The sequence below is a fragment of the Microcebus murinus genome, chromosome 15 (genome assembly GCF_040939455.1).
Source record: "Microcebus murinus isolate Inina chromosome 15, M.murinus_Inina_mat1.0, whole genome shotgun sequence".
Taxonomy (NCBI): domain Eukaryota; kingdom Metazoa; phylum Chordata; class Mammalia; order Primates; family Cheirogaleidae; genus Microcebus; species Microcebus murinus.
The window spans coordinates 46933703-46958332 of NC_134118.1; the positions used below are offsets into that span (position 1 = coordinate 46933703).

The 24630-nt window shown below is 36.5% G+C and overlaps 1 protein-coding gene across 3 annotated transcripts in view; it reads right to left on the reverse strand.

The window, feature by feature from the left end:
- Positions 1 to 19415, reverse strand: part of NAA15 (N-alpha-acetyltransferase 15, NatA auxiliary subunit) — a 74860-nt gene extending 55445 nt beyond the window's left edge. For 2 of the 3 annotated variants that reach the window (XM_012766289.3, XM_076010613.1), the window contains exon 1: positions 19027 to 19414. In XM_012766289.3, the coding sequence (XP_012621743.1) occupies positions 19027 to 19080 (54 nt within the window). In that variant the 5' untranslated portion in view covers positions 19081 to 19414. Of the gene's footprint in view, positions 1 to 19026 lie in introns of all 3 variants that reach the window. The other variant, XM_076010612.1, reaches the window with a different exon arrangement.
- Between the last annotated feature and the right edge of the window lie 5215 nt (positions 19416 to 24630).

Sequence of the window (24630 nt, forward strand, 5' to 3'; positions counted from 1 at the left end):
AGTACTGAGAGTTCCAACTAGCCAGAATGGAGTGAAATGCATCAGAATTCAGTAAATACTGGAAAAAGATCAGGCCTAAGTTGCAGACATAAACTAGCCCTAGAGTGTTACTCTAGACCCACCCTAACAAAGCCTCAAAAGGACCAGAGTGATATATAAGTATCTTCAATGTCTACCACAACAAAATCCAACACTCTTTAAAAACAAACTCAGTAAAATGATATAAAATCCATAATGTATAACATCCAATAGAAAATTGCTAGACAAGTTAAGTAGCAGGAAAATATGACCCATAACCAGGAGAAATACAAGAAATGATGGAATTATGAGATAAGGAAGACAACACAACTATAATAAACATGCTCAAGAATTTAAAGCAAAGCATAAACAAATGAAGAGGAAAATGAAACAAATAAAAAAGAACCAAACAGAACTTGTAACAATGAAATTACAACATTTAAAATGAAAATTTCATCAAATAAGATTAAAATAGATTATGATACTTCAGAAGAAAATAATCGGTGACCTGGAAAAAACAGCAATAGAGATCACCAACCTGACTTTGTATTAATGGTTTTTATGCCAAAGGCTTAAATTTACCAACATCAAATGTCTACGTCTTCTCTGTTAAGTAAATCATGAAGTATCATGACTCTGTCATAACTCTAGCATTACATTCCAAAGTAATCTTTACATAACAGAAACATTATAAACTGAAAAGTTTACTTCAATGAATCAGGAAGTAGTGAACAGGGCTGCCTTTGGAATCAAACAGCTCTGGTTTCAAATAATGACTCTAGACAATAAAACTAGTTATGTAATCTTACGTAGTGTTAATACTTGCTGAGTAACAAAAAGAATCCCTAAATCATGGAGATCAATCAGAAAAAGACATGTAAAACACTTAGTAATAATAATATCTAATACTTACCAAGCATTTACTGAGTGTCAAGCACTGTGCTAAATGCTTTACAAGGAAGATTCATTAAATCTTAACAATGGTATGAATCAAATAGTCTTACTATCCTTATTTTACATAAAATAACTAAGGTCCAGGAGGTTATATAATTTGGCCAAGGTCACACAGCTATTAAACAAAGGAAAAATAAATATGAACCCAGATAATGTAGATCCAGAGCTATTACACTTAACCATTATAACTACCTCCCTACTACAGTGCCTAGGACATTTTTTAAAATGGTTTTCTTTTTTTTTCAAGAACATAAAACTACTAACATAGTAATATTTAGCCATACTAGAAAGCTGTTTTAAAAATGGAAAAGCCTATAATCCTAGCATTCCGGGAGGCTAAGGCAGGAGGATCACTTGAGCTCTGGAGTTCAAGACCAGCCTAAGCAAATAAATGCAAGACCCCATCTCTACTGAAAATAGAAAAAAATTAGCCAGGAGTGGTGGAACAGGCCTATAGTCCCAACTAGTTGGGAGTCTGAGGCAGGAGGATTGCTTGGGCCCAGTAGTTCGAGGTTGCAGTGAACTATGATGACACCATCGTACTCTGGCGTGGATAACAGTGCCAGACTGTGTCTCAAAAAAAAAAAAAAAAATTAACCCATAATCTTAATGCAGAGACAACTGCTATTAAACATTCTGATGTTAACAAGAAAGTTTTACTACAAAACTTACCAAAAAAATCTATTTTACAGGATAAGTGTGAACCTGCATAGATAGAATTCATACAACCAGACAAAAACCATATACATTGATATTCTTACTTGACATGTACAATGTGACTTTATCTTGTATAGCTAAACTTAAAAATAATCAGGATTCCAGTTCTTTTTTTTGGTGATCTGGCTGGAAACACCCTACCTTTGTTTACAGTATCACAATTTTCAAAGGGATTTCTCAGTAGCATTTAATCATGATAATCTCGTAAACTAAACATAAAAGGTTCAATCCTTTTCGTACAGATGAAACAGAAAACAAGTAACTTACTTGATATTATATATGTAATTAGTGGAAAAATTTAAGACTACATTCTAGGCCCTCTAAACTCCTGGTTGAAAGCTATTTCCAGCACATACAGAAATTTTATTAAACGTCAACATAATCATTATTAAAGTCAAGAATTTTATCTTTTAACAGATCTTCTAATCAACAAATTCCACTATTATCTCACTTTGTCACCTTGCTTATTCAGTATAAAAACCAAACAAAAAGCCCAGCACACTGGCTCACTCCTGTAATCCTAGCACTTTGGGTAGCTGAGGCGGGAGGATCACTTAAGCCCAGAAGTTAGAGACCAGTCTGAGCACAAGCAAGATGATGTCTCTACAGAAAATAGAAAAATTAACTAGACATGGTCATGAGTGCCAGCAGTCCCAGGTACTTGGGATGCTGAGGCAGGAGGATCGCTTGAGTCTAGCAGTTTGGGGTTGCAGCAAGCTATGATGATACCACTGCATCCTAGCCTGGGAAACAGAGGGAGACCCTGTCTCAAAAAAAAAAAAAAAAAGAAAGAAAGAAAATCAAACAGACAATAAAAATGCCAAAAATAAAGTGAGAATAAGGAACACACTCACAAAACTAACCAACTGGATAATCCCCTCCGCCAAATAACCAATTTTATTACATGAAAATGAAAACTCAAATCCTCTTTCTTTGAATGAGATGTTTATACTATAGTACTAAGCTTTTTATCACACTTCGGAACAGTAATTAAGTTTCAGATCCTAATGATAATGTTCTCAATGAAATTGAACAGTCTTCCATACTGAAATTATACTCAATGCCATTATCTCAATTATCTCCTGTCACTGTGACCCATAAAAATAATTCAGAAAGGCATATACCTCCAAATAACTACTATTTATTTCTCCTCATTAAGAATCAGTATGCACTTAAATAAATGGATCTCAATTGTTTTCCCTAAAAACATTGCTTCTACATCATTTATTACAAATGAGAGTAGTCTTCTCACAAAGGAAAAAAAAAGTAACCAAAAATATTTAATTTATGAGAAATCCTATAAATCTCTCCTAAACCTTCTGCTCTTGCCTGGTAATTTGCCGCTAGTAGCAAATAAAAGTTAATAAGAAAAATAAGAAACAGTCCATCACATTTCATTCAACAGTTTCCCTTTCTCCCACAAAGTTTATGGATAGAGGTACAGATGTACATGTAATTCAGCTTTAATACAGGTTTTTACCTAAATAAAATGAAGTCTTATAAAAGCAGTCTTAAAATACAGAGAAAATGAATGTTAATGAAAAATCTTCAACAAAATACTAGCAAACCAAACTCAGCATCATATTAAAAGGGTTATACACCATGACCAAATGGAATCTATTCCTGAAATGCAAAGATGGTTCAACATACAGAAACTGAGCAATGTAATATACCACATTAACGAAGGAAAAAACAAAAACCATATAATTATCAACTGATGCACAAAAAATGCTCAACAAAACTCAGCACCCTTTCATGACAAAAACAATGAATAACTAGGAATAAAAGTAAACTATCTCAACATAATAAAAGCCATATAAGAAACACCGACAGTGTAAAATACAGTAAATGGTGAAAGACTGACTGCTTTTCTTCTAATATCAAGAACAAGACAAGGATGCCCCCTGCCACTTCTACTCAACATAGTACTGAAAGTCCTAGCCAGAGCAATTAAGCAAGAAAAAGAAATAAAAAGCATCCAAATTGAAAAAAAGTAAAATTATCCGTTTGCAGATGATATGATCTTATATCTAGAAAACCCTAAAAGATTCCACAAAAGAAGTATTAGAATAAAGGAACTCAGCAAAGTAGCAGGATATAAAAGTCAATGCACAAAAATCAGTTGCCATTTCTATATACTAAAAATGAACAATCCAAAAAGGAAATTGAGAAATTCCATTTACAATAGCATCAAAAAGAATAAAATACTTAGGAATTAACTTAACCAAGGAGATAAAGCACAACAAAAACTACAAGAACATTTGTGAAAGAAATTAAAGACATAAATACAGTAAATGGAAAGACATCCTAAGTTCAGGAATTGAAAAATTTAATATTATTAAAATGTCAATACTACCTAAGCAATCTACACATTTAATGCAATCCCTATGGAAATATCACTGACCTTTTTTTTCTTTTGCAGGAATAGAAAAACCCATCCTAAAATTCATATGGAATTTCAAGAGACCCCAAATAGCCAAAACAATCCTGGAAAAAAACAAAAACAAAAACAAAACAAAAAAAAACAAAGTTGGATTTATACTTCCTACAGAACTTACTATAAAAGCTTTAGTAATTAAAACAGTGTGGTACTGGCATAAGAAAGACCAATGAAACAGCCCAGAAATAAACCCTAGCAAACATACACGGTCAAATGATTTTCAGGAAGGGTGCCAAAACCACTCAATGGAAGAAAGTACAGTGTTTTCAACACATGGTGCTGAGAAAACTGGGTATCTACATGCCAAAGAACAAAGTTGCACCCTCACTTAATACCATATATAAAAAATAACTCCAAATGGATGCCTAAATGTAAGACCTAAAACTGTAGTACTTGTACGAAAGAAAAAATGGGTCAAAAGCTTCAAAACACTGGATTTGGCAATGATTTCTTAGAGGTGATACCAATGGAACAAGCAATAAACCAACAAATTGGATTCCATAGAAATTAAAATTTTGCGCACAAAATTTCATGTTGATAGTGTGCACACTATCAACACAGTAAAAAGGCAATCCAGGCCGGGCGCGGTGGCTCACGCCTGTAATCCTAGCTCTCTGGGAGGCCGAGGCGGGCGGATTGCTCAAGGTCAGGAGTTCGAAACCAGCCTGAGCAAGAGCGAGACCCCGTCTCTACTATAAATAGAAAGAAATTAATTGGCCAACTAATATATATAGAAAAAATTAGCCGGGCATGGTGGCGCATGCCTGTAGTTCCAGCCACTTGGGAGGCTGAGGCAGAAGGATTGCTTGAGCCCAGGAGTTTGAGGTTGCTGTGAGCTAGGCTGATGCCACGGCACTCATTCTAGCCTGGGCAACAAAGCGAGATTCTGTCTCAAAAAAAAAAAAAAAAGGCAATCCATAGAATGGGAGAAAATATTTGTGAATATTTTGTGAATCTTTGTGAATATTTGTGAATCTTATATCTGACAAGGGATTAAAATCTAAAATATATAAAGAACTACTAAAACTAAAGCAAAAAAAATCCAATTTATATAAAAATGGGCAAAGAACTTGACTAGATATCTCCAAAGATATACAAATAGGCAATAAGCATGTGAAAATGTATGTAACATCACTCATCATTAGGGAAATGCAAAACTATGACTCACTACCTCACAATCATTGGGATGGTTACTATTTAAAAAGCAAACAAATAAAAAAAAAATCCTGAAAATAACAAATGTTAGTGAGGATGTAAAGAAACTGGAGGCCAGGCATGGTGGCTCATGCCTGTAATTCTAGCACTTTGGGAGGCAGTCAGGAGGATTGCTTGAGGCAAGGAGTTGGAGAGTAGCCTGAGCAACAGTAAGATCCCGCCTCTACAAAAAATAGAAAAATTAACCCTAACCCGGTATGATGGCACGCATCTGTGGTCCCAGAGGGTTGGGAGCCTGAGGCAGGCAGATTGCTGGAGCCCAGGAGTTCAAGGCTGCAGTGAGCTCTGATGATGCCACTGCACTCTAGCAAGACGCTATCTTGAAAACACAAAAAACAAAACTAAACTAAAAAAATTGAAAATAAATTTAAAAATAATAAAACTAGTAAAGCTTCAAAAAACAAATTATGTTCTGCTTGGAATGGATGCTAAAAAAGAAAAACATTCCATCCAAGTTGTTACAAATAAAAAAAAAAAAGAAATAAAAAAAATAAAAAAGAAAAAAGAAAAACAAATTATGGAACTGAAATGGAGTTGCTAAATCTTTATTTTTCAAAATAAACCATTTTTTAAAATTTGTCATTTGTATTTTACAAAACAAAGGCATCTTAATATTTAAAAAGTAACAAGTACATAGTCTCAGAGTAAGACAGACAGGAAAGGTCTGTGGGAATTCTACACCAATTATTTTTGTGGAGTACAGGCATTAGGGAGTCATTCGTCTGTATCTTTGGAAGTTTTGGGCCCAGGAGTGAAAATTACAAATATGGTCTTATTGGCAGCAGAATTTAGGGTGACAATCACCATATGCTTTCTGGATACTATACTCTTGTGCCCGATTTTATCTCACCTTTCATGTATTTTGTAGCACTAAATTATGTCACTCGAAAAAAGAACATTGAAGAGGAATTTAGGATTCTTGCTTAACATGAGTAGAACTGTACAAAACAAGATATACACATATGACTGAGATTCAGCTATGAAATAGAGCCTCATGACTGTTTCAGTGATAAATATTCCCAGAGGAGTTTAAAGAGAGAACAATGGGGTGACCATGGGGACAAACAAACAGAAGTATAACCAATTATTCAATTATATAAAACCTGAATTGCAAATTATTTTAAATCAAACACTATTATTTTAAAGCACAACACATAAAAACAAAGATGAAGTCCCTATAGGATAATGGCTATCCCTTCAATTCTAAACACCCCATAAATCCTCATTAAAATCATATGGGCCAAGAAACAGAACAAATAAAATCACCCATGGCTGACCCCACAGCATTATAAGGAGAAGAAACAACTAAAAACTCCAATTTACATTAAGGTGCATAAACATGCAAGACCAGAAGGTCCAATGGGAACTGTTCAGAAGAGCAATACAGTAGGGTCCTAGTGGAGACTGACTACATGTAATATTACCCAGGATTCACCCTCAGAAAGACAGCAGGAACAGCAGATCTGAGACATGATATGAGTGCAATGGCTACTGCACTCAAAAAGAACAGACTTAGAAAGTCTATTATATAAAGATCAAAGGTAACAGTTTTAGTAAGATAAAGCTTCTAGGAGAAAGGGAGGCACCTTAGGAGTTGTTGTCACTTGAAGGTTTGATGGTAAAGGGAAAGAAGAAGTGACTGGAGGATAAAAGCCCTATTAAAACAAGACAGAACTATAAGGGGGAGAAGGAACTTTTAAAAACAAAACAATTGCATTTCGCTGTAGCAACAAATGAGAGTGCTCTTGAGCTTAAAGAGACCAAGAAAGCCAATGAAACCCCAAGTCCAAAATAAAATTGCCTATATTGTTGGTCCAGTAAAATCAAGCATAAATAACCTGAACAGAAAAAAGGACCTAGCATCCATACCAAGTTACTTACAAAGAATAAAAAGTGAAAAATGTTTTGGCAGATGAAAACTCACCAAAAATCCTAGCCATAATAGAAGATGTTAATACAAGTTAAAAAATAATTAGACATAAAAGACCACCCCAAATGAGAAACTCAAAATTTAAAATAGATTAGACAAATAATAAGAACATGTAAAATAGAAACAGACAACTTAAATGAAGACTAAATTACAAGCCACCCTAAAGAGAACAGATATGATCTTGAGATATAAAACCGAAATGTTCTCAAGTAAATGAAAAAGAAACACAAGTTAAAAAAAAAAAAAATCAAAGGCAACTCGTGGGCACACACCTATAGGTGTCAGCCACTGAAATGGGAGAATCCCGAGATCAGCCAGGGTGACATAGTGAGATCTCATCTCAAAAAAAAAAAAAAAAAGAAAAAGAAAAGTAATAAACATAAAAGAGAGGCAAAGAAGAGCCAATAGGCAAAGATCACTGAAGAATAAAACAAAAGAACAGAACTACTAATACTCAAGCTATAATTCAAGAAAGTTTCTTGAATTAAAATAAAAGAATCTACACTCTGAAAGCAGATAACAGGAAAAAATTTATCCTGTATAGCTAACACGTAGACATATTTTAGTAAAACAACCCAATTTAACAGATAAAGAAAAGACCCTTGAATCTGTAAGGAAAAAAACCAAGTCATCTACAAAGGAATAAAATCAGGTTGGCATCAGCAACATATTATATAAGCAAGAAAAGAGCAGGTAATATTTCCAAGAAAGTGAAGAGCATGTGAACCAAATGTTATATCCAGCCAAGCTATCCTTCAAATATCAAGGACATAGAAAAACAGTTTAAACATGTAAACACTTAAGAGATATTTCCACAAGCATTCCTGAGGAACCTAACTAAATGATGAGCTTTACATAACCAATAAATGATTGAGAGAACTTCAACAAAAGGTGTGCTGGTGAACATTAACTATATTTAATTATAAAACTAAATCTAAAACAAAAGTGTTGATGGAAGAACAGTATGCAAAATGACAAGCTCTCACAAAGTAAAAATAACTTTAAAAGTCACAGGAAAAGAGAAAGAGAAAAAAATAAAGTAGAATAAGATCATTCATTAACTCACACATAAGAAAATGAGACTCACTGGCTTTAACTGAAAGCTGATAAACCAAATAGTAGAAGCCTCAATGAGAAAAAAGGGACTAAGGGAATTAAAGGTATAAAGGTAACTGAAAAAATAAAAACTTTCTTTAAAAAACAAAAGCAGGCTGGGTGTGGTAGCTCACGCCTATAATCCTAGCACTCTGGGTGGCCGAGGCGGGCGGATTGCTCAAGGTCAGGAGTTCGAAATCAGCCTGAGCAAGAGCAAGAGCCTGTCTCTACTATAAATTGAAAGAAATTAATTGGCCAACTAAAAATATATATAGAAAAAATCAGCTGGGCATGGTGGCACACGCCTGTAGTCCCAGTTACTCGGAAGGCTGAGGCAGAAGGATTGCTTGAGTCCAGGAGTTTGAGGTTGCTGTAAGCTAGCCTGAGGCCATGGCACTCTAGCCCAGGCAACAGAGGAGTGAGACTCTGTCTCAAAAAAAAAAAAAGCAAAATAAAACAAAAATATCAACAGAATCAAGATACACAGTATAACATCTAAAAAAAAGATGAGATCAATTCACTGGAAAAGTTAAAGTTCTTAATAGACTGCATCTACGATAGAGCAAGCACTAATACATGTGCTTCACCATTTGCTAGGCACTTTCATACATATCTCACTACCTCATCTGTAAGGCAGGTGAGAAAAGTATTGTTTAGTTCTCTCTCTTTTTTTAACAGTCAAAATGGCCTTTATTGGTTGCAACTCGGAAGTGTAAGAGGAGGGGATAGGACTGCTCCTACTCCTGGGGATCTGTAGAGTCTGGCACTGCCCTCCAAAAGGCTGTTTTTTCTCTTTTCGCTCAGATGTGCCAAGTCTTAAAGAAGGTACGTGGTAAAACAAAGTCAGGATTCAGACCCAGAATTTCCAGTTCTGAATCTATTGTTCTTCCTCCATTGAGCATCAAAACTATTTCAAAACACAAACTGAAGAAATATGGGATATTTTATTTCCTTGATTTTAAAACATTAATCTCCCCATAAAAATCTTCAGCATGAATTAGCCTTTATCAAAAGCTTCCCAAATAAAGAAAAAGCTGGAAGAAGTTTAAGTCTCCACGGTTATCATTCAATGGCAGTAGCCACTAAGAAGACAAAAAATATGACACTAACTCAGGTACTAAATGAAAGACAACCAGGGCTGGCTCTTGCTTAGTAAACATCCATAAGTCAGAGTCAAGTCAAGAAGAGCTACTGTAATAGGGAACATTTTGAGCATTTCAAATTTCACGTTTGCTTCTGTGGACTTTGTTTGCCAGAAACACTAGATGAACACAGAAAACAGCACCCAGCTACAAGTCTCATAAGCATGCGTGGCAGCAAACAACTGTACACCTTAAACATCTGCCAGCTATCTCAGTTCACCTTGTAAGCCACAATGAGCCACACCCATCCACATCTGATGTTAGAACTTTCCATCAAATTTCAGATAATCTTCCTTCTACCATTTCACAATAATTCACAAACAATCCTTCATTTATTATTTTTTCTTTTCACCCACCTGCACACTGAGACAAATGGCAATCCTTCAGATGCCCAGTTTAACAAGCAAACTTCAGGTCTTTTTCAAAGTAAAGTACAATGTTTACACTGTAGTATCAATGTATTTGTTAACCGTTTAACATATGTAAAACTGTGCTACAATTTTTATTAAGTTCTTATTCTTTGTTTTTAATCTGTCACTAATGTTTTTGAATGCGATGCCCAATCTGTTTTCCCTAGAAGCACTATAGTTTTTACTGCATTGATTTTACAAAGTGCAGTGACTTTTAGAAAATTATTAATATATGTCCTGATAAGAGAACCATTTGTACATAAAGCAATTAGAAATATAGTTTTAATAATGTAGTTGTAAGTATTGACCATACTTATTATAATTTCCTTATTTTTTTTTTTCCTGAGACAGAATCTTGCTCTGTCGCCCAGGCTACAGTGCAGTGGCTGGATCATAGCTCACTACAACCTGAAAATCCGGAAATCCTGGGCACCAGTGATCCTCCTGTCAGTCTCCCCAGTAGCTGGGACTACAGGCATGCGCCACTACACCCAGCTAACTTTTAAAAAAATTTCTGTGGAGACGAGGTCTCACTATGTTTAGCCCAGGATAGTCTCAAACTCCTGGCCTCAAGCAATTCTCCCACCTTGGCCTCCCAAATTATTATAATTTCCCTAAAGGAGTATCACAAGGTTTGTATCAGCTAACATGTAAAAAGTCTACAATAAAATCTGGCTCAAAATAAATATTCAACAAATACTAGTTTATTTCATTTTCCCCTTGTTAGAGATTCTGGCTCAGTCCTCATGCACTGATGATAATCAAAGGCAAACTTGGAATACCTAAGGAGATTTCTGAAAAATAAACAGTATCATTTTAAGTGTAAGCCTTTATATTATATCGAGAGGAAAAAACGTTTTTTTGAATCAAAACAACCATGTGTAAAAGCAGACAACAAACCCTCAGGCTAGGCTTTTTCCCCCTCCCCAGGTCTGTATTTTTAAAAACAAACTTTCACTTCTCCTTTTATGTAGTCAGATAAAACAACTCTTATAGATACTACATAGGAATGTTTAAACAATCTCTTCTGTAATAAAATCAAATGGAATCTTTAAGATTAAAAATAATATTGTAGTTTCCTAGAAGGTTTTAGTAGAAATTTCATATTATCTCCATTGAAAATTTGTTCATATTACAGTAACCAAAGAAAATTTCAGTGGAGTAAAGCATATCAGATAACAAAAACATTAACCTCTCTGTCATTTTATTTCTATGCTGCAATTCTTATTTTACTTTTAAATAACAAGGAAAGATTGATTTTATTAAATTAAAAGTTTAAGGAATTATATTCATGCCGTTTTAAATAGTGAACAATATAATTTCATATCTTACCTCGGAGGAAAAAACAATATGCAACAATTAGGCTAGTGTTTTTAAAGTTACAATTTCAATACAAGTTTGTACAGCATGCATCATAAAACAGCTTAGATGTTTAAGTGTGCAACTGACATGACAGAGAAATTTCCAAAAGTCAAGAATACAAACAGCATAAAATCCTTTCCACACCCTACCATTTATACTGAGAACTATCACTCTTAATTTAAACCTCTTCATTTCTTCTTCTTACTATCAGAATTGGCAACTGACATTCTTTTCAGAACCATCTTTCACTAAGAATCTAAGCATTTCTCTCTTCAACAGGGATACAGCCTGTAAATAGAGAGCAAAGATTGTATTTAGATATGACTACTGAAGGTTAACTAAACTCACTGACTAGCTAGCTAAGGTGACTTGCTCTCGCTCTCTCCCACACCAGCTTCCTAATATACCTTCCCAAATTCTAATAATTCAACTTGATTTTTGAATTTTCTGAAAAACACTTATAAAAGCAACTCTAACTTACAAATTTTTTACTTTTTTTTTTTTTTTTTTAAGAGATGAGGTCTCACTATGAAGCTCAGGCTGGAGTGCAGTGGCAACTCACAGGTTCAACCATATCATATTACAGCCTTGAACTCCTGGGCTGGATCAATTCTCTGCCTCAGCTTCCCAGGTAGCTGGGACTACAGGTGTGCCATGTCACCTGCCTCTTAACATTTTATGGTCCTGTTTTATAATATCATATATAGTGGTCCTCAATCCTTGTCAGAATCAAACTTTATGTATGACTGAGTCTTACCATCTGAAGATTCTAATTCTGCATGCTCATAACAAACTCTTTAATCCGGATACCATTATTTTTCTCTGGTGCCAAAACCACCAAAAAAGAACAACAATAAAATTTTCCTCTTATTATGCTTCTGTGATGAGACAAAGGCCACGTAAACAAATTAATACTATGATTCATTCATAAATGAAACTTCCAAGGTCTTACCAAATAAAACAGGCTCTGCCCAATATCCGACAATTACCTCATATAATAATGTATTCTATACAATGCCAAAGCCCAACTTAACTCCCTTCTACAAAAATATTTATGCAGGCACACAATCCAAAGATCTTTCTTGCGCTGTAATCACTGTTTTAACACTCATATCATGCAAAAATATTAAACGTCTACTATGATACATCAGTTTAACCAATGTGAATGTAGCAATTAACAGATCAAAAAATCTCATCCTTCAGGAGGACAAAGATCTCTTCCTCATCAAGGAAGGTCTCTGTATAACACTTAAAGGACACCTGAGCAGAGTCCTATAAGAAATAATAAAAATGAGCCCTGCAGATATCTGGGGGAGAAAATTCTGAACAGTCCTTTGCATATGAATCTTTATATGACCTTGCTTTTTATGTCCAAAATGCTTTTATGAACAAAGATGTATTTGAATGCTGTTGGAACGGCATTGTCAGAAGCCAAAATATTAAAGGAAATAAAGAATGCACACTAAGGAGAGAGAGATCCCTTCAGTTGAGGCCAGTTGGTCAGTAGCTCTCCAGTACTACAAACATACAGGGAACCATGCCTGCCTCTCTGGAAACTGTCCTTTAACCAGTGCTTCAAAGCAAAAGTGAGGATAGCAATTCTATTATGAAATAACTAGTTTGTGTGAGCACCAATAATGACCCAGAAGGACTGTGAAGCTTTGACATATCTACAGAATGGAACGTTCCCTATGAAGCTTTTGTCTACTTTTCTGAAAATATAGTGTTGTCTACTACTATTGAAAACTAAACTGCAGTCACTTTCTTTTTTTTAACCAGAATACCCTATTCCCCCAAATAACCTGCACAAACAAGTATTTTTAACCTACTCCCTTGACCCAAAACTATCATTTTTAAAAACATTTCAGGTTTCTAACACAATACAGCACTATAAAAATATATGCTTTATCAATTTGAAACAAAACATATTTGCTCATGCATACTACACCTCATTCCAGAAGATCAAAAATTTAAAAGTAAGCAAAGAGTAAATTTGCCAATTATAAAAAGGTTTTTACTTCTTTTTTTTACGAGGTATCAAGCAATGAAAAGGTTTTTACTTCTTACTAGATTTTTAGACTTTAAAAAAATTATTTTGTGACTTTCATAAGAATATAGTATATTTATATTTCAACTTCATTTTCTGGTATATTTTTAAGCAAAAATTTATTCTAGTTTAAACATTTTATTGCCCACTACATACAGAAGAAAGGGGACTTCACAGCAGGGAAAACTTTGTTTCCATTTTTTGTTATATTCTAAACAAAGCAGTACAAAGCAAAAACATATTAAAACCAATTTCAAAGTTACTGTCCACACTCAATTGCAAAGTAGAATTTGCCACAAAGAAGTTTAATTTAAATCAGGTGACTTTTGTGAGCATATGGAAACCTACATGTTAAAAATTCCTAATCTGAATTTCAACAGCAACTAAAGTCAACCTAAGTATCATTAACTAGTAGAAACAGCAGTTTTTTTGAAAGGCAATAAATCATATGAAATAATTTACCTACAATGTGTGCTGCCACCTAATAATTATTACAACTCTTGGCCTAACAAAGAACTCCCTTTCCAACCTCCTATACCCCAAAATAGTTAAACAGTGGACATATGTGGTATAAGTGCCCTGAGAGAAGAAAAAAGAAAAGTTTCATCTGGACTCTAACTACTAGTCATTGACCGGAATCTCAGTTTGTCTGCTTAATAAAAACGTCCCTACTTCGAAAAATTTTGAGAATTAAGAAAGGACTCTGTACACTGACAGGACTTAATAGAAAAAAAAAAAAAAAAAGAAAGGACTCTGAAAAGTGCACCGTGTCCAAAATGGTAACCATTTATCATGTGTGGCTATCTGAATTAAAATTAATTAAAAATTCTCTTCCTCAGTCTCACTAGCCATATTTCAAGTGTGCAATAACTACATGTCCAATGGCTATCACATTAAAGTAGATATAGAATATTTTTATCATCACAAAAAATTCTATTGTGCAGTGGTACTCTAAAGCCTCTAAGGCAGAGCCTCACAAATAGTAGGTTTCTCATTTCACCTGGCAAATAGTGATAAATCATAAATATTATCACTATGCTATGCTAACCTCTCTTACCACTTTTCTAGAAAAGGAAAATTCTTGTCCTTTAAACTCATAACAAATTATATAAATCATTCAGGCTAAAGTCCAAAACTACATTTATTAATGATGTACCAGGCCAGATGTAGTGGCTCAAGTCTGTAATCCTAGCACTTTGGGAGGCCGAGGCAGGAGGATTGCTTGAGCTCAGGAGTTCGAGACCAGTCTGAGCAAGAGATAGACCCTGTCTCTACTAAAAAAAAAAAAAAAAAAGAAAGAAATTAGCTGGACAACTAAAAATATATACAGAAAAAATTAGCCGGGCATGGTGGCACCTGTTTATAGTCCCAGCTACTTGGAAGGCTGAGGCAGGAGGGTCGCTTGAGCCTAGGAGTTTGAGGTTGCTGTGAGCTAAGGTGACACCATAGCACGCTAGCCCGGGCAACAGAGTAAGACTCTGTCTCAAAAAAAATAAAAATGATGTACCATATTCCCAACTTAAGATGACTTTTTTCTTATAACTCACATAAACAGCCAAAGAGCAAAAAAGAAAGAAGGAAGCAGCAGCAACAGAACCAACCTAGCAACACTCAACTGCCAAGGCATATGGGTATGTCCAACTTTTCCAAGTGGGCTAAAATCTAGAAAGATGTAGATTTCGTTCTACTCTGACAATCTCATTTTTCCTATCCATAGCCTAGACCCTAATAAAGTGGTGTAAAGATCTGATAACACCCTCAAAGTATTTAGATAAACAAACAGCATCAAAAGTAGGCAAAGCCTACAATTTTCTAATGACTTAATTTTCCAAGTAAGTTAAAACAGTTTGTAATTACAAAAAAACAAAAATAGCCTCTGGATAACACAAACAATTCTTCTTTAACCTACACTCTTACATAACATCACATTAAATTCATTCTCTCCTTTCACTAGACATATTTGCAGCCATCATGACTAACTTAGGACAATGCTATAGTGAGAAAACAGTAGAGTAACATGGAATAAAAGAGCCAAATATGCAACAAAACTGAATTTTAGATACCAATTAGACTAAATCCAGCCAGGCAAATCAACTGCAGAAACTGAAATTTTTGCAAACTGATGTGTAAACTAGGTTTCCATTGAAAATTAAGGCAAAACCTTTCATTATTTTGAAACCGAGGTTTCGAATTTTTAGAAAATACAAACTAACTTCATTTCCTACTTCAGTACAAACAAGTATGGTACAACTTATAAAGTAAAAACTGAATGCTGCTGGAATGATTTAACAATAGGTACCAACCTAAAAACACTTGATTATAAAGCATTAGAGTATGTCCAACTTTTCTTTATCGGACAGGGCCCCCCAAAAAAGAGCTTAAAATCCAAAGAATTAACTTACAATCAAAGCTCATGCAGCAGATGCAATTTTAAAAAATCAATACTAACTATTCTTTGGGCCAGTAAGGACATTGTATCTCCTTTACTTTTCTTTCATTTAGTGATTTTTCACATTCTTCTTGCATACACCTTATCACAATAATCTCTTAGTACCATGATTTTAGTAATGAACTTAAAAGTTTTTGCCCCACTATCACCACAACCCCAAAGAAGGAAGACACTTAATTAAAAATTCTTATTCTATGACTGGTTGAACAAACTGTGGTACATCTGTATCATGGAACTACACTAAGCAATAAAAAGGAATAAACTATTAGCTGGGTGGTGCTGCATCCCTGTAGTCCCTGCTATTCAAGAAACTGAAGCAGGAGGGTTGCTTGAGCCCAGGAGTTCAAGGCTGCAGTGTACTATGATAATGCCTATGAACAGCCACTCCTGCACTCCTGCCTGGGCAACATAGCAAGACCCCCATCTCTAATAAAAGAATAAAAAGAAAAAGAAACTATTGATATAAGCAACAACTTGAATGAATCTCAAAGGAATTCTGCTACATAAAAAAAGGTCACTCCCAAAAAGTTATATCCTGTATAATCCTTTTGAGTAAACATGTTTGGAATGACAAAATTATACAAATAGAGAACAGATTAGTAATGACTGCTAAAGATTGGAGGAAGAAGGGATAGGAGAGAGGTGGGTGAATGTGGTTCTAAGAGGGCAAGAGAGGGACTCTTTGCGCTGATGGAACTATTCTGTATCTTAACTGTAGTGGTGGAATCTACATGTGAAAACACTGCATAGAACCAAATACAGTTGGCTCTAATTTTCCTTGGGCTCTGCATTTGGAGATGGAAAATACTTGAAAAAAATAAAAATAACAACACAATACAAATTTTAAAATACAGTACAACTATTTATATAGCATTTATTTTGTCTAAGGTATTATAACTAATCTAGAGATGATTTACAGTATGCAAGAGAGGCGGATATGGTGACTTATGCCCAGCACTTTGGGAGGCTGAGGCGGGAGGATGGCTTGAGTCCAGGAATTCAAGGCTGCAGTGAGCTTTGATTATGCCACTGAGCTCCAGCCTGGGTGACCCAGTGAGACTGTTTCTTAAAAAAACAAAACAGAACAAAAAAAACCCACCAAAAACAAAAATAAAGTATATAGAAGGATGTGCATAGCTCATATACAAATACTACACCATTTTATACAAGGGACTTGAGCATCTTGGATTTTGATATCCCTAGGAAACCAATCCCCCAAGGAAACCAAGGATGACTACACACACACACACACACACACACACACACACACACACACATACAAATGAGTACAAGTAAAATTGAGGAAATCTGAAGATTGGTAGATAGGTAGATGGTATCAATGTTATAATAATGAACAACAGTTTTGCAAGGGTATTAGGTTTGGGGAAAAGAGTTAAAGAGTATAAGGGATCTCTATAAATTGTTTCTTGAACTATGTGAATCTGCAGTTATCTCAAAATAAAAAGTATGATTTTCTTAAAAAGCGATAACACTTAGGAAACTGGATATTAGACAATACTAGGGAATGACAGTATAATGGTTATAAGCACAATGTCCTTATTCTTAGGAGATGCTTCTTGAAGTATTTAGGTATGAAGTTCTATGTCTGCAACTTACTTTTAATTGTTTCAGATATATATGGAGAGAGAGAGAAAGCAAATATGGCAAAAATGTTAAATATTAAATTTAGGTAAAGAGTTTATGAGTGTTCCTTGTTCTCTCAACTTTTCAGTTTTTTTTTTTTTTTTTTACCAAAATAAAGGTGGGGATTAAAGATAACTTGCTATCCTAAAACTATGTTATAGTCCTACCTACACACCAATTAGCCTTTTTAAAGGTTTAAGAATAAATAACTGTTTTCCTAAAACTATGCTATATAGTTCTACCCACACTCTCATTAGTCTTAAAACAAAATTCCAAAAAGGATTTCAGGGTAACTAAGAGTAATGTAGCATTGGATGTGACTTTCTCACATGTTTTCTAACATGAATTCACTAAATCTGGAAATATCCATATTTTTGTAAAATTGTTAGTTCAACATAGATGATTCTCTCTTACTAGAAAACCTGACCCCCAGAGTTGTTCTACTTTTGAAACAAGTTACATAAATTATAACTGCAAGAGAAAAACTTAACACCCCAAATTTTGTCTCAAGTTTGACAAGCACAGTTAATTCTTTCATAAAGAAATGTTTGGGTGAAAGAGGCAACCCACACACTAAATGCCAAACAAGAAATGTGCTACAATGTATTAATTATAGCACCAAGACCACAGGACATATTTTACAACTTAAACAGTACCAACAAACATAAATGTGCTTATGGTTTTTAAAAAATGCAAAGTGCACACATTTGAAAAGTAGAGAATAAGTGGGTTTCAGCTAGCATCAAGATCCCTTTCAAAAGTTCTTATATTCTTTTTTTCTGCTAAGTTTTTGCAGCAGTGTTAATACACTTCAGTGCAAATGAAAAGTCTACCTCTAGAATATCTCAATTGAAGGCTCTTAACTTTTCACTTCCTACCGAACCGCCCCCTCACAATGGGCCCCACCTCCTAAAGAGAGTGATGGGGTGGGGCTGTTTCCCGCTCCGAAACTAAGAAATAAATGTCTCGTCCCTACTTAAGAAAGGAGGGAACAAGAGAGGCAAAGGAGCTGCACACTTATAAAGAGGCAGTCGTTTGGAAAGCTTCCTTTCCTCCACTGAACTCCCCCTTCCTTTCCTCCTCCCGGGTCATTCCGCGACGCGCGACCGGGCGGAGACAGGTGAATCCCAAGAGGAGAGGAAGAGGGAGGGACGGACGATGGAGGGAGAACCGCGCTTAGGCAATGAATGAGCCGTGCTGCATCCGCACCACCTGTTCCTTCCAAGGGTGCCAACCCGGCCTGCCGGCAGGATTTCCACACCAACCGTGCCGCGACTACTGCCGGTGTTGGCCGCTTCACTGCTGACGGCCGGGCCTCTTCTCCCTTAGCTTGGGGAAGATGAAAACAGGCATTCCAGAAGCCGGGAGGTCTGGGCCTAGCCCGGAACCAGGGCCTCAAGCGTGGAGACGGGAGGGGGAAGCCTCTGGTCCCTGGCGCGCGGGCCGAAGTGGGAACCATAGAGAGAGAACGAAGAAGTGCATTCGGCCTCACTAAGACTAGGAAGGCGGGGTCGGCTCGGTGCCCGCCGGGCCGAGGTTAAGGGTGACAGGCCCGGTTACTGGCTAAATCCTTCTCACTGCTTGCCCAGAGTCTCACGCTTACCAAGATCCGCTTGAAGAGCGCGTTCTCCTTGGGCGGGAGGCTCACGGCCGGCATCGTTCCGGCTCCTCCCGCTGCTCCCGCCACTACCCGGCTCGGTCAGTCTGTTTGTCCGACCGCCGCCGCTGCCGTTCCCTGGCTGCTTCAGCCTTGAATACAACGATCCGTCGCCACCACCGGGCTTTGAGTGTCGCCGCGTCGTCCTACCCGGACACCCACTTCTCCTCGTTGTCTTTTTTCCTTTCTCACTTAACGCTGCCGCCGCCTCCCCCCCCACCACGGGTCTCCGTCGGCGGTTCACGTGGTAACTGAACAGACGGACAGAGGCAGCCAAAATGGCGGACGCGGAGGGCTTTCCCACCCGGGTCACACCTCGTAGTACGCAGGCGCGATGACCTCCTTTCCCCACCTCCTCTGTCCTGGAGCTTGCTGGGAAACCTGGAGGCTGGCCCGCCCGCCCAGGCAGAGAGGGTCGCGGCAAGCCCCGCCCATCCTTTTAGTGCGTGCCCTTGAAGCGCCGGGGAAGCGATCGCCTCGTCATCAAAAATAGCCTTTCTGCTCCTTCCCACTACAAGATTGCCTTTCATTCATTGGGTAGACTCTCCCACACTATGTGATCATAGTTTGAGCCTAAACTGCTAAGATGCAGGTGTAGGTGTCCAAGAAGCGCTGTATTTGATCATGGACGAAGTGCCTAATTAAAGAGCAGAGGCGGAAGGGAAAATAAAAAAGTCTTCACTACATTGAGAACTTGTGAACAGATATGTAGAGGAAGAGCCTTAATAGAGTCTGAAAAGCGTGAAAGAGCTTGACTGATTAAATGTGTCTGGCTGACTGAGGTATCAATGATTTGGTGAACATTAAGATGAGCCTGGAAAAGTAGTTAGCCAGATCTGAAGTCACATATTTGTACTACCAAAGGAGCCTCTGAAGGTTGAAGTGTGTGTTTTTATTTAATTATTGAGTCCATACAATGCAGAGTTGACAGACCCACTGGACGAGTCACCTTGGGGGTATTGGAGAGTGAAAGGACACTGTCCTGGCGTCAAGTTAGTGTTTACTATTGTGACTCATTGAACTCCCCATTACCAGAAATTTTCAAATTTCAGAAGCCAAAGAACATCTTACAGGATACTGCTCTAGTGAGCAAGGTCAGACTAGATATTGAATCGGACCCCTTTCAAAAATGTAAGTCATTTCATTAATAGCAATAGTAAAACTTTTTCAAAGTCACATTCCTTTGATGATATAAAAATTTTCAAGTCATTTGAGCCATTTAATCTCTTTCTAAATCCTTAATTAGATTTGTAGCATTTTTTGCATTATGAATCATTAAACAATATATTTGGATTAGTTTTGCTCTTTCATATTTCTTCACAAAGATATTTTACAATTTTCCAATTGCTCTTCTTTAACCGCTGACCCCACAGGTGTGAGTTGAGAAAGATGTTTCCCAGGTTAAAAACCTGAGACTAAAACTTGAGTTTTCTAGGTGCTATCTTGATTGCCCTCTCCCTTCGCCTGAATCATAAATATGGTTTTAGCAGTCAATTCCTGGAATTTCCTTCTGTGATCTCTCTTCAACAGTTTAAGAAAATTGTGTCTACAGGAAACTATGTTTCAATTTTGAAATGTGGCCAGTTTTTTAACTTTCACTTTTTTATATATTTAAAACTAAGAACAAGTTTAGAATTCATTTTTTAAAAGTTGTTAATATAGTGGTAACCTGCAAAATTTACTCTCCTAAGATGTCTTTCAACTATCTGAACTATTAAAAGATAGAAAAATTGTCTAACTGCAGGTGATAATTTCAGCTTAGCTATTAATAGGTTTTCAAATCTCTGGCTTCATATCCAAAAGTCTGACAGCAGTATTATTTGCTATGGTTTCCTAAATTTCTCCTGTAAATAATATTTTATTTTTCCCTTCAGAGGAAGAAAATTTCTGGCCTTTGAAACAAACAACAGTTTCCACCAGAAGCTGAGTACCTGATTAGATGAGCCAGCAATATAGTGTGGCAAATTCCTTTGGGCTGTCTCAGTGAGCACTCGTCTGATTTAACATTTATCTGATTTATTTCCTAGATAACAACCTGACCACACAGTCAGTGACTTGATAGCCTAAACTCAACAATAAAATATCTACTCTGATCACTACCACTTGATAGAGATCCCATTTAATTTGAGTTTTGCTGTTAATGACAGCTAGGCTTCCAGGAAGACAACATATCCAAGGCTATCTGCTGCTGCTGCTGATGATAATGATAATAATTCATTCATATTACCACATTCACCTGCATGTCACTGTAGTCAAAATGAATTCATTTGTATTACCACATGCACTTGCATGTCACTGTGGTCAAAATGCCACCTCTATAATAATTAACCATAAATAAATAAATAAATAAATAAATAAAATCATTTACCTTGCAAGTTTTAATTGTACAAAAGGAATACGTAGAGTGAAAATTCTCATCTTCATATATGTAAGATGTTCTCTATTGAGATTTTACATCTTATTTATTATTTAGATTTTATTAAAAACTATTTAAAAAATCTATGTATTTGTCACCTAGGGATTTCTTTTGTTGGTTTTTTTGTTTGTTTGTTTGTTTTTGGATGAGACTCTGGAGTGAAGTGGCATGATCACAGCTCACTGCAACCTCCAACCCCAAGGCTCAAGTGATCCTCCTGGCTCAGCCTCCCAAGTAGCTAGGACTATAGGCAATCACCACCATGCCCAGCTAATTTGTTTTATTTCTTGCAGAGATGGGGTCTTGTCATGTTGCCCAGGTTGGTCTCAAACTCCTGGCCTCAAGCGATCTTCCTGCCTTGGCCTCTCAAAGTGCAGGGATTATAGGCATGAGCCACTGCTCTTGGCCTGTCACCTAGATTCAACAAATATTAGCATTTTGCTATCAATTTATGACTTTTTTTTAAATAAAAACTTCTGGATACATCAGGAGGTCCATCCCTCTCCAGGTCCTGAATTTGATCTGTAGTATTCTCATGCATCATAAATCCATAAACATACATATAGTGGTTTTGCATTTTGTACTGTTTTCAGCTCTTGCTCTTTTTTAACTGTTCCTGGGAGATATGAGGTCAGTAAGATGTTTCCCAGCAGAAAAATCTGGGACTAAAATTTTGCATTTCTAGCTGCTAACTTGAATCTCCCTTTCTTCACCTGAGTCATGAATAAAGTTTTAGTGTTCAAATTCTGAAAATGCTAAATGAATGTTATGAAGCAACTTCTACCAAAATAGTTCCTAGCTAGAATTGCTTCATCAGGATTCTTTTCAAGATGGAGTTTCACATACAGCTGGATACTCCAAGTGTAAGTTTCCATCAACTCTAATATACTGAGAGAAATGTGCTTATATTTCATCATTACTTTCCCAAAATATATAATAGTAAAAGAACATAGGGACCAAAGCTCTGAAAAAAAGAACAAAACAGCCTTTCCCAACAGTAGTACTGAAATTAGTAATTTCCTTACTGGTTCTGTATACTCTGATTAAACTGTATACTCTGACTAAACGTGGCTTCTGTTTCAACTTGTTGGATACTAGCAAAAGCTTCGTCAGGACAAGCTTCCAAAAGATCGTGTAGAAAGGACATACAATTGACAGGTTGCTGAGTGGACAAGAAGCCACTAAGTTAACAACCAACAACTGACTCAGCACATGAGTTGGGTGGTTTGCTTACTTGAGCATGAGTCTAGGAGGCTCAAACTAGCTTACAAAGTAAAATGATTCACAATTTAGCAATACATTTAGCCATCATTTGCATGTAAAAATGGGCCAGAAAACATAGCACAATTATTACTCTTTGGTCAGTAATTTTTGATTAAAGAAGATTTTAAAAGAAGATTGCTTAAGTAGGAATTCCTATCAAAAAAAAAAGAAGAAGATTGCTAAAGAAAATATAGAAGGAAAAAAAGATTGCTAACATTTGTTTTGCTTTTAAAATTAACCTAAATGGCTTTAAGCTTAAAGGATTAGTTTTATTTTATTTATTTTTTTGAGACAGAGTCTCACTCTGTTGCCCGAGTTAGAGTGCCATGGCATCAGTGTAGCTCACAGCAACCTCCAACTCCTGGGCTCCAGCAATCCTTCTGCCTCAGCCTCCTGAGTACCTGTGACTATAGACATGCACCACCATGCCTGGCTAATTTTTTCTATATATATTTAGTTGGCCAATTAATTTATTTCTATTTTTAGTAGAGATGGGGTCTTATTCTTGCTCAGGGTGGTTTCGAACTCCTGACTTTAAGCGATCTGCCCACCTTGGCCTCCCAGAGTATAAAGGATTAGTTTTAAATGGTCAAAATTTATTATTTTTGTTACCTATACATGTTTTTCTATGATCTTTAGGCCTCAGATTGAACTGAGAATTGAATGCACAAAAATCTGGCTCAGTGTGCAAGATGAAACATCTTGGTCAAAAGGATGTAATTATTTTTTATTTTATTTTATTTTTTAAGACAGAGTCTTACTCTGTTGCCAGGAGAATGTCGTAGTGTCAGCCTAGCTCATGGCAACCTCCAACTTCTGGGCTCGACCAATCCTTCTGCCTCAGCCTCCATGATAGCTGGGACTATAGACATGCACCACCATGCCCAGCTAATTTTTTCTAATATTTTTTCTATTTTTAGCAGAGATGGGGTCTTGCTCTTGCTCAGACTGGTCTGGAACTCCTGACCTCAAGCTATCCTCCTGCCTTGGTTTCCCAGAGTGCTAGGATTATAGGCGTGAGCCACCGGGCCCTGCCAGAACAATGTCTTTAATAGGCGAAACTAAACAAGTTGTTTACTACTACCAGACATTTTATAGGTTCTGGATGACGCCATAGGATGTTACAGTTGTAAAACTGAAGCATAGAGAGGTTAAGTAATTTGCCTAAAACTCATACAGCTAAAAAGTGGTAAACAAGAGTGGAATTTTCAACTCTGATCTACATCTTATTGGCCTTGTTAGGTGGGCTAGAAATGATCACTAGATCTGGGGACAGGAGACCTCAAACTGAATCTTACCTCTGCCAGCTGTGTGATCTTGAGCCCTTCTGGGCACTTTTACTTCTAAGGCATGGTAATTCTCTCTACTTAACAGGATTGTGAGTGTAAATGGACTTTAAGAATTGTTAAGATATCATTTTAAATATAAGGTATAATATGTCACCTTGGATGAGTAGCCATGGTCTTTGAGCTTCACCTGTAAATTTGCTAATAAGCACAGCATGTCACGTGATGGTTGTGAAGATGAAATAAGACAATGAATGTAAACCATATAACACATTAATGCACCGTGCCTGGAATACAGAATTCAATTTAATTGCTAGTTATTATTCAGCACACTTCATTTTCAGTTTTCTGGCTCACATTGGAAGCTTTTATTAATATAACAGTAAACTCCTTCATAAGTGTCCCCGGGAAGGGGGTGAAAATACACTCTCAAAGGATAGAGAAGTGGATAAACTACCTTTTTTTTTCTTAATCATTTCCTTCTTAATTGCTTTACAGACAGAAGGCCAGGGGTGCTAGGGAACCTGCCATAACTAGGATTCGCGTCGTCTCCCCGGGGGATCTGGGTTGCTTAGCCCGCGAGGC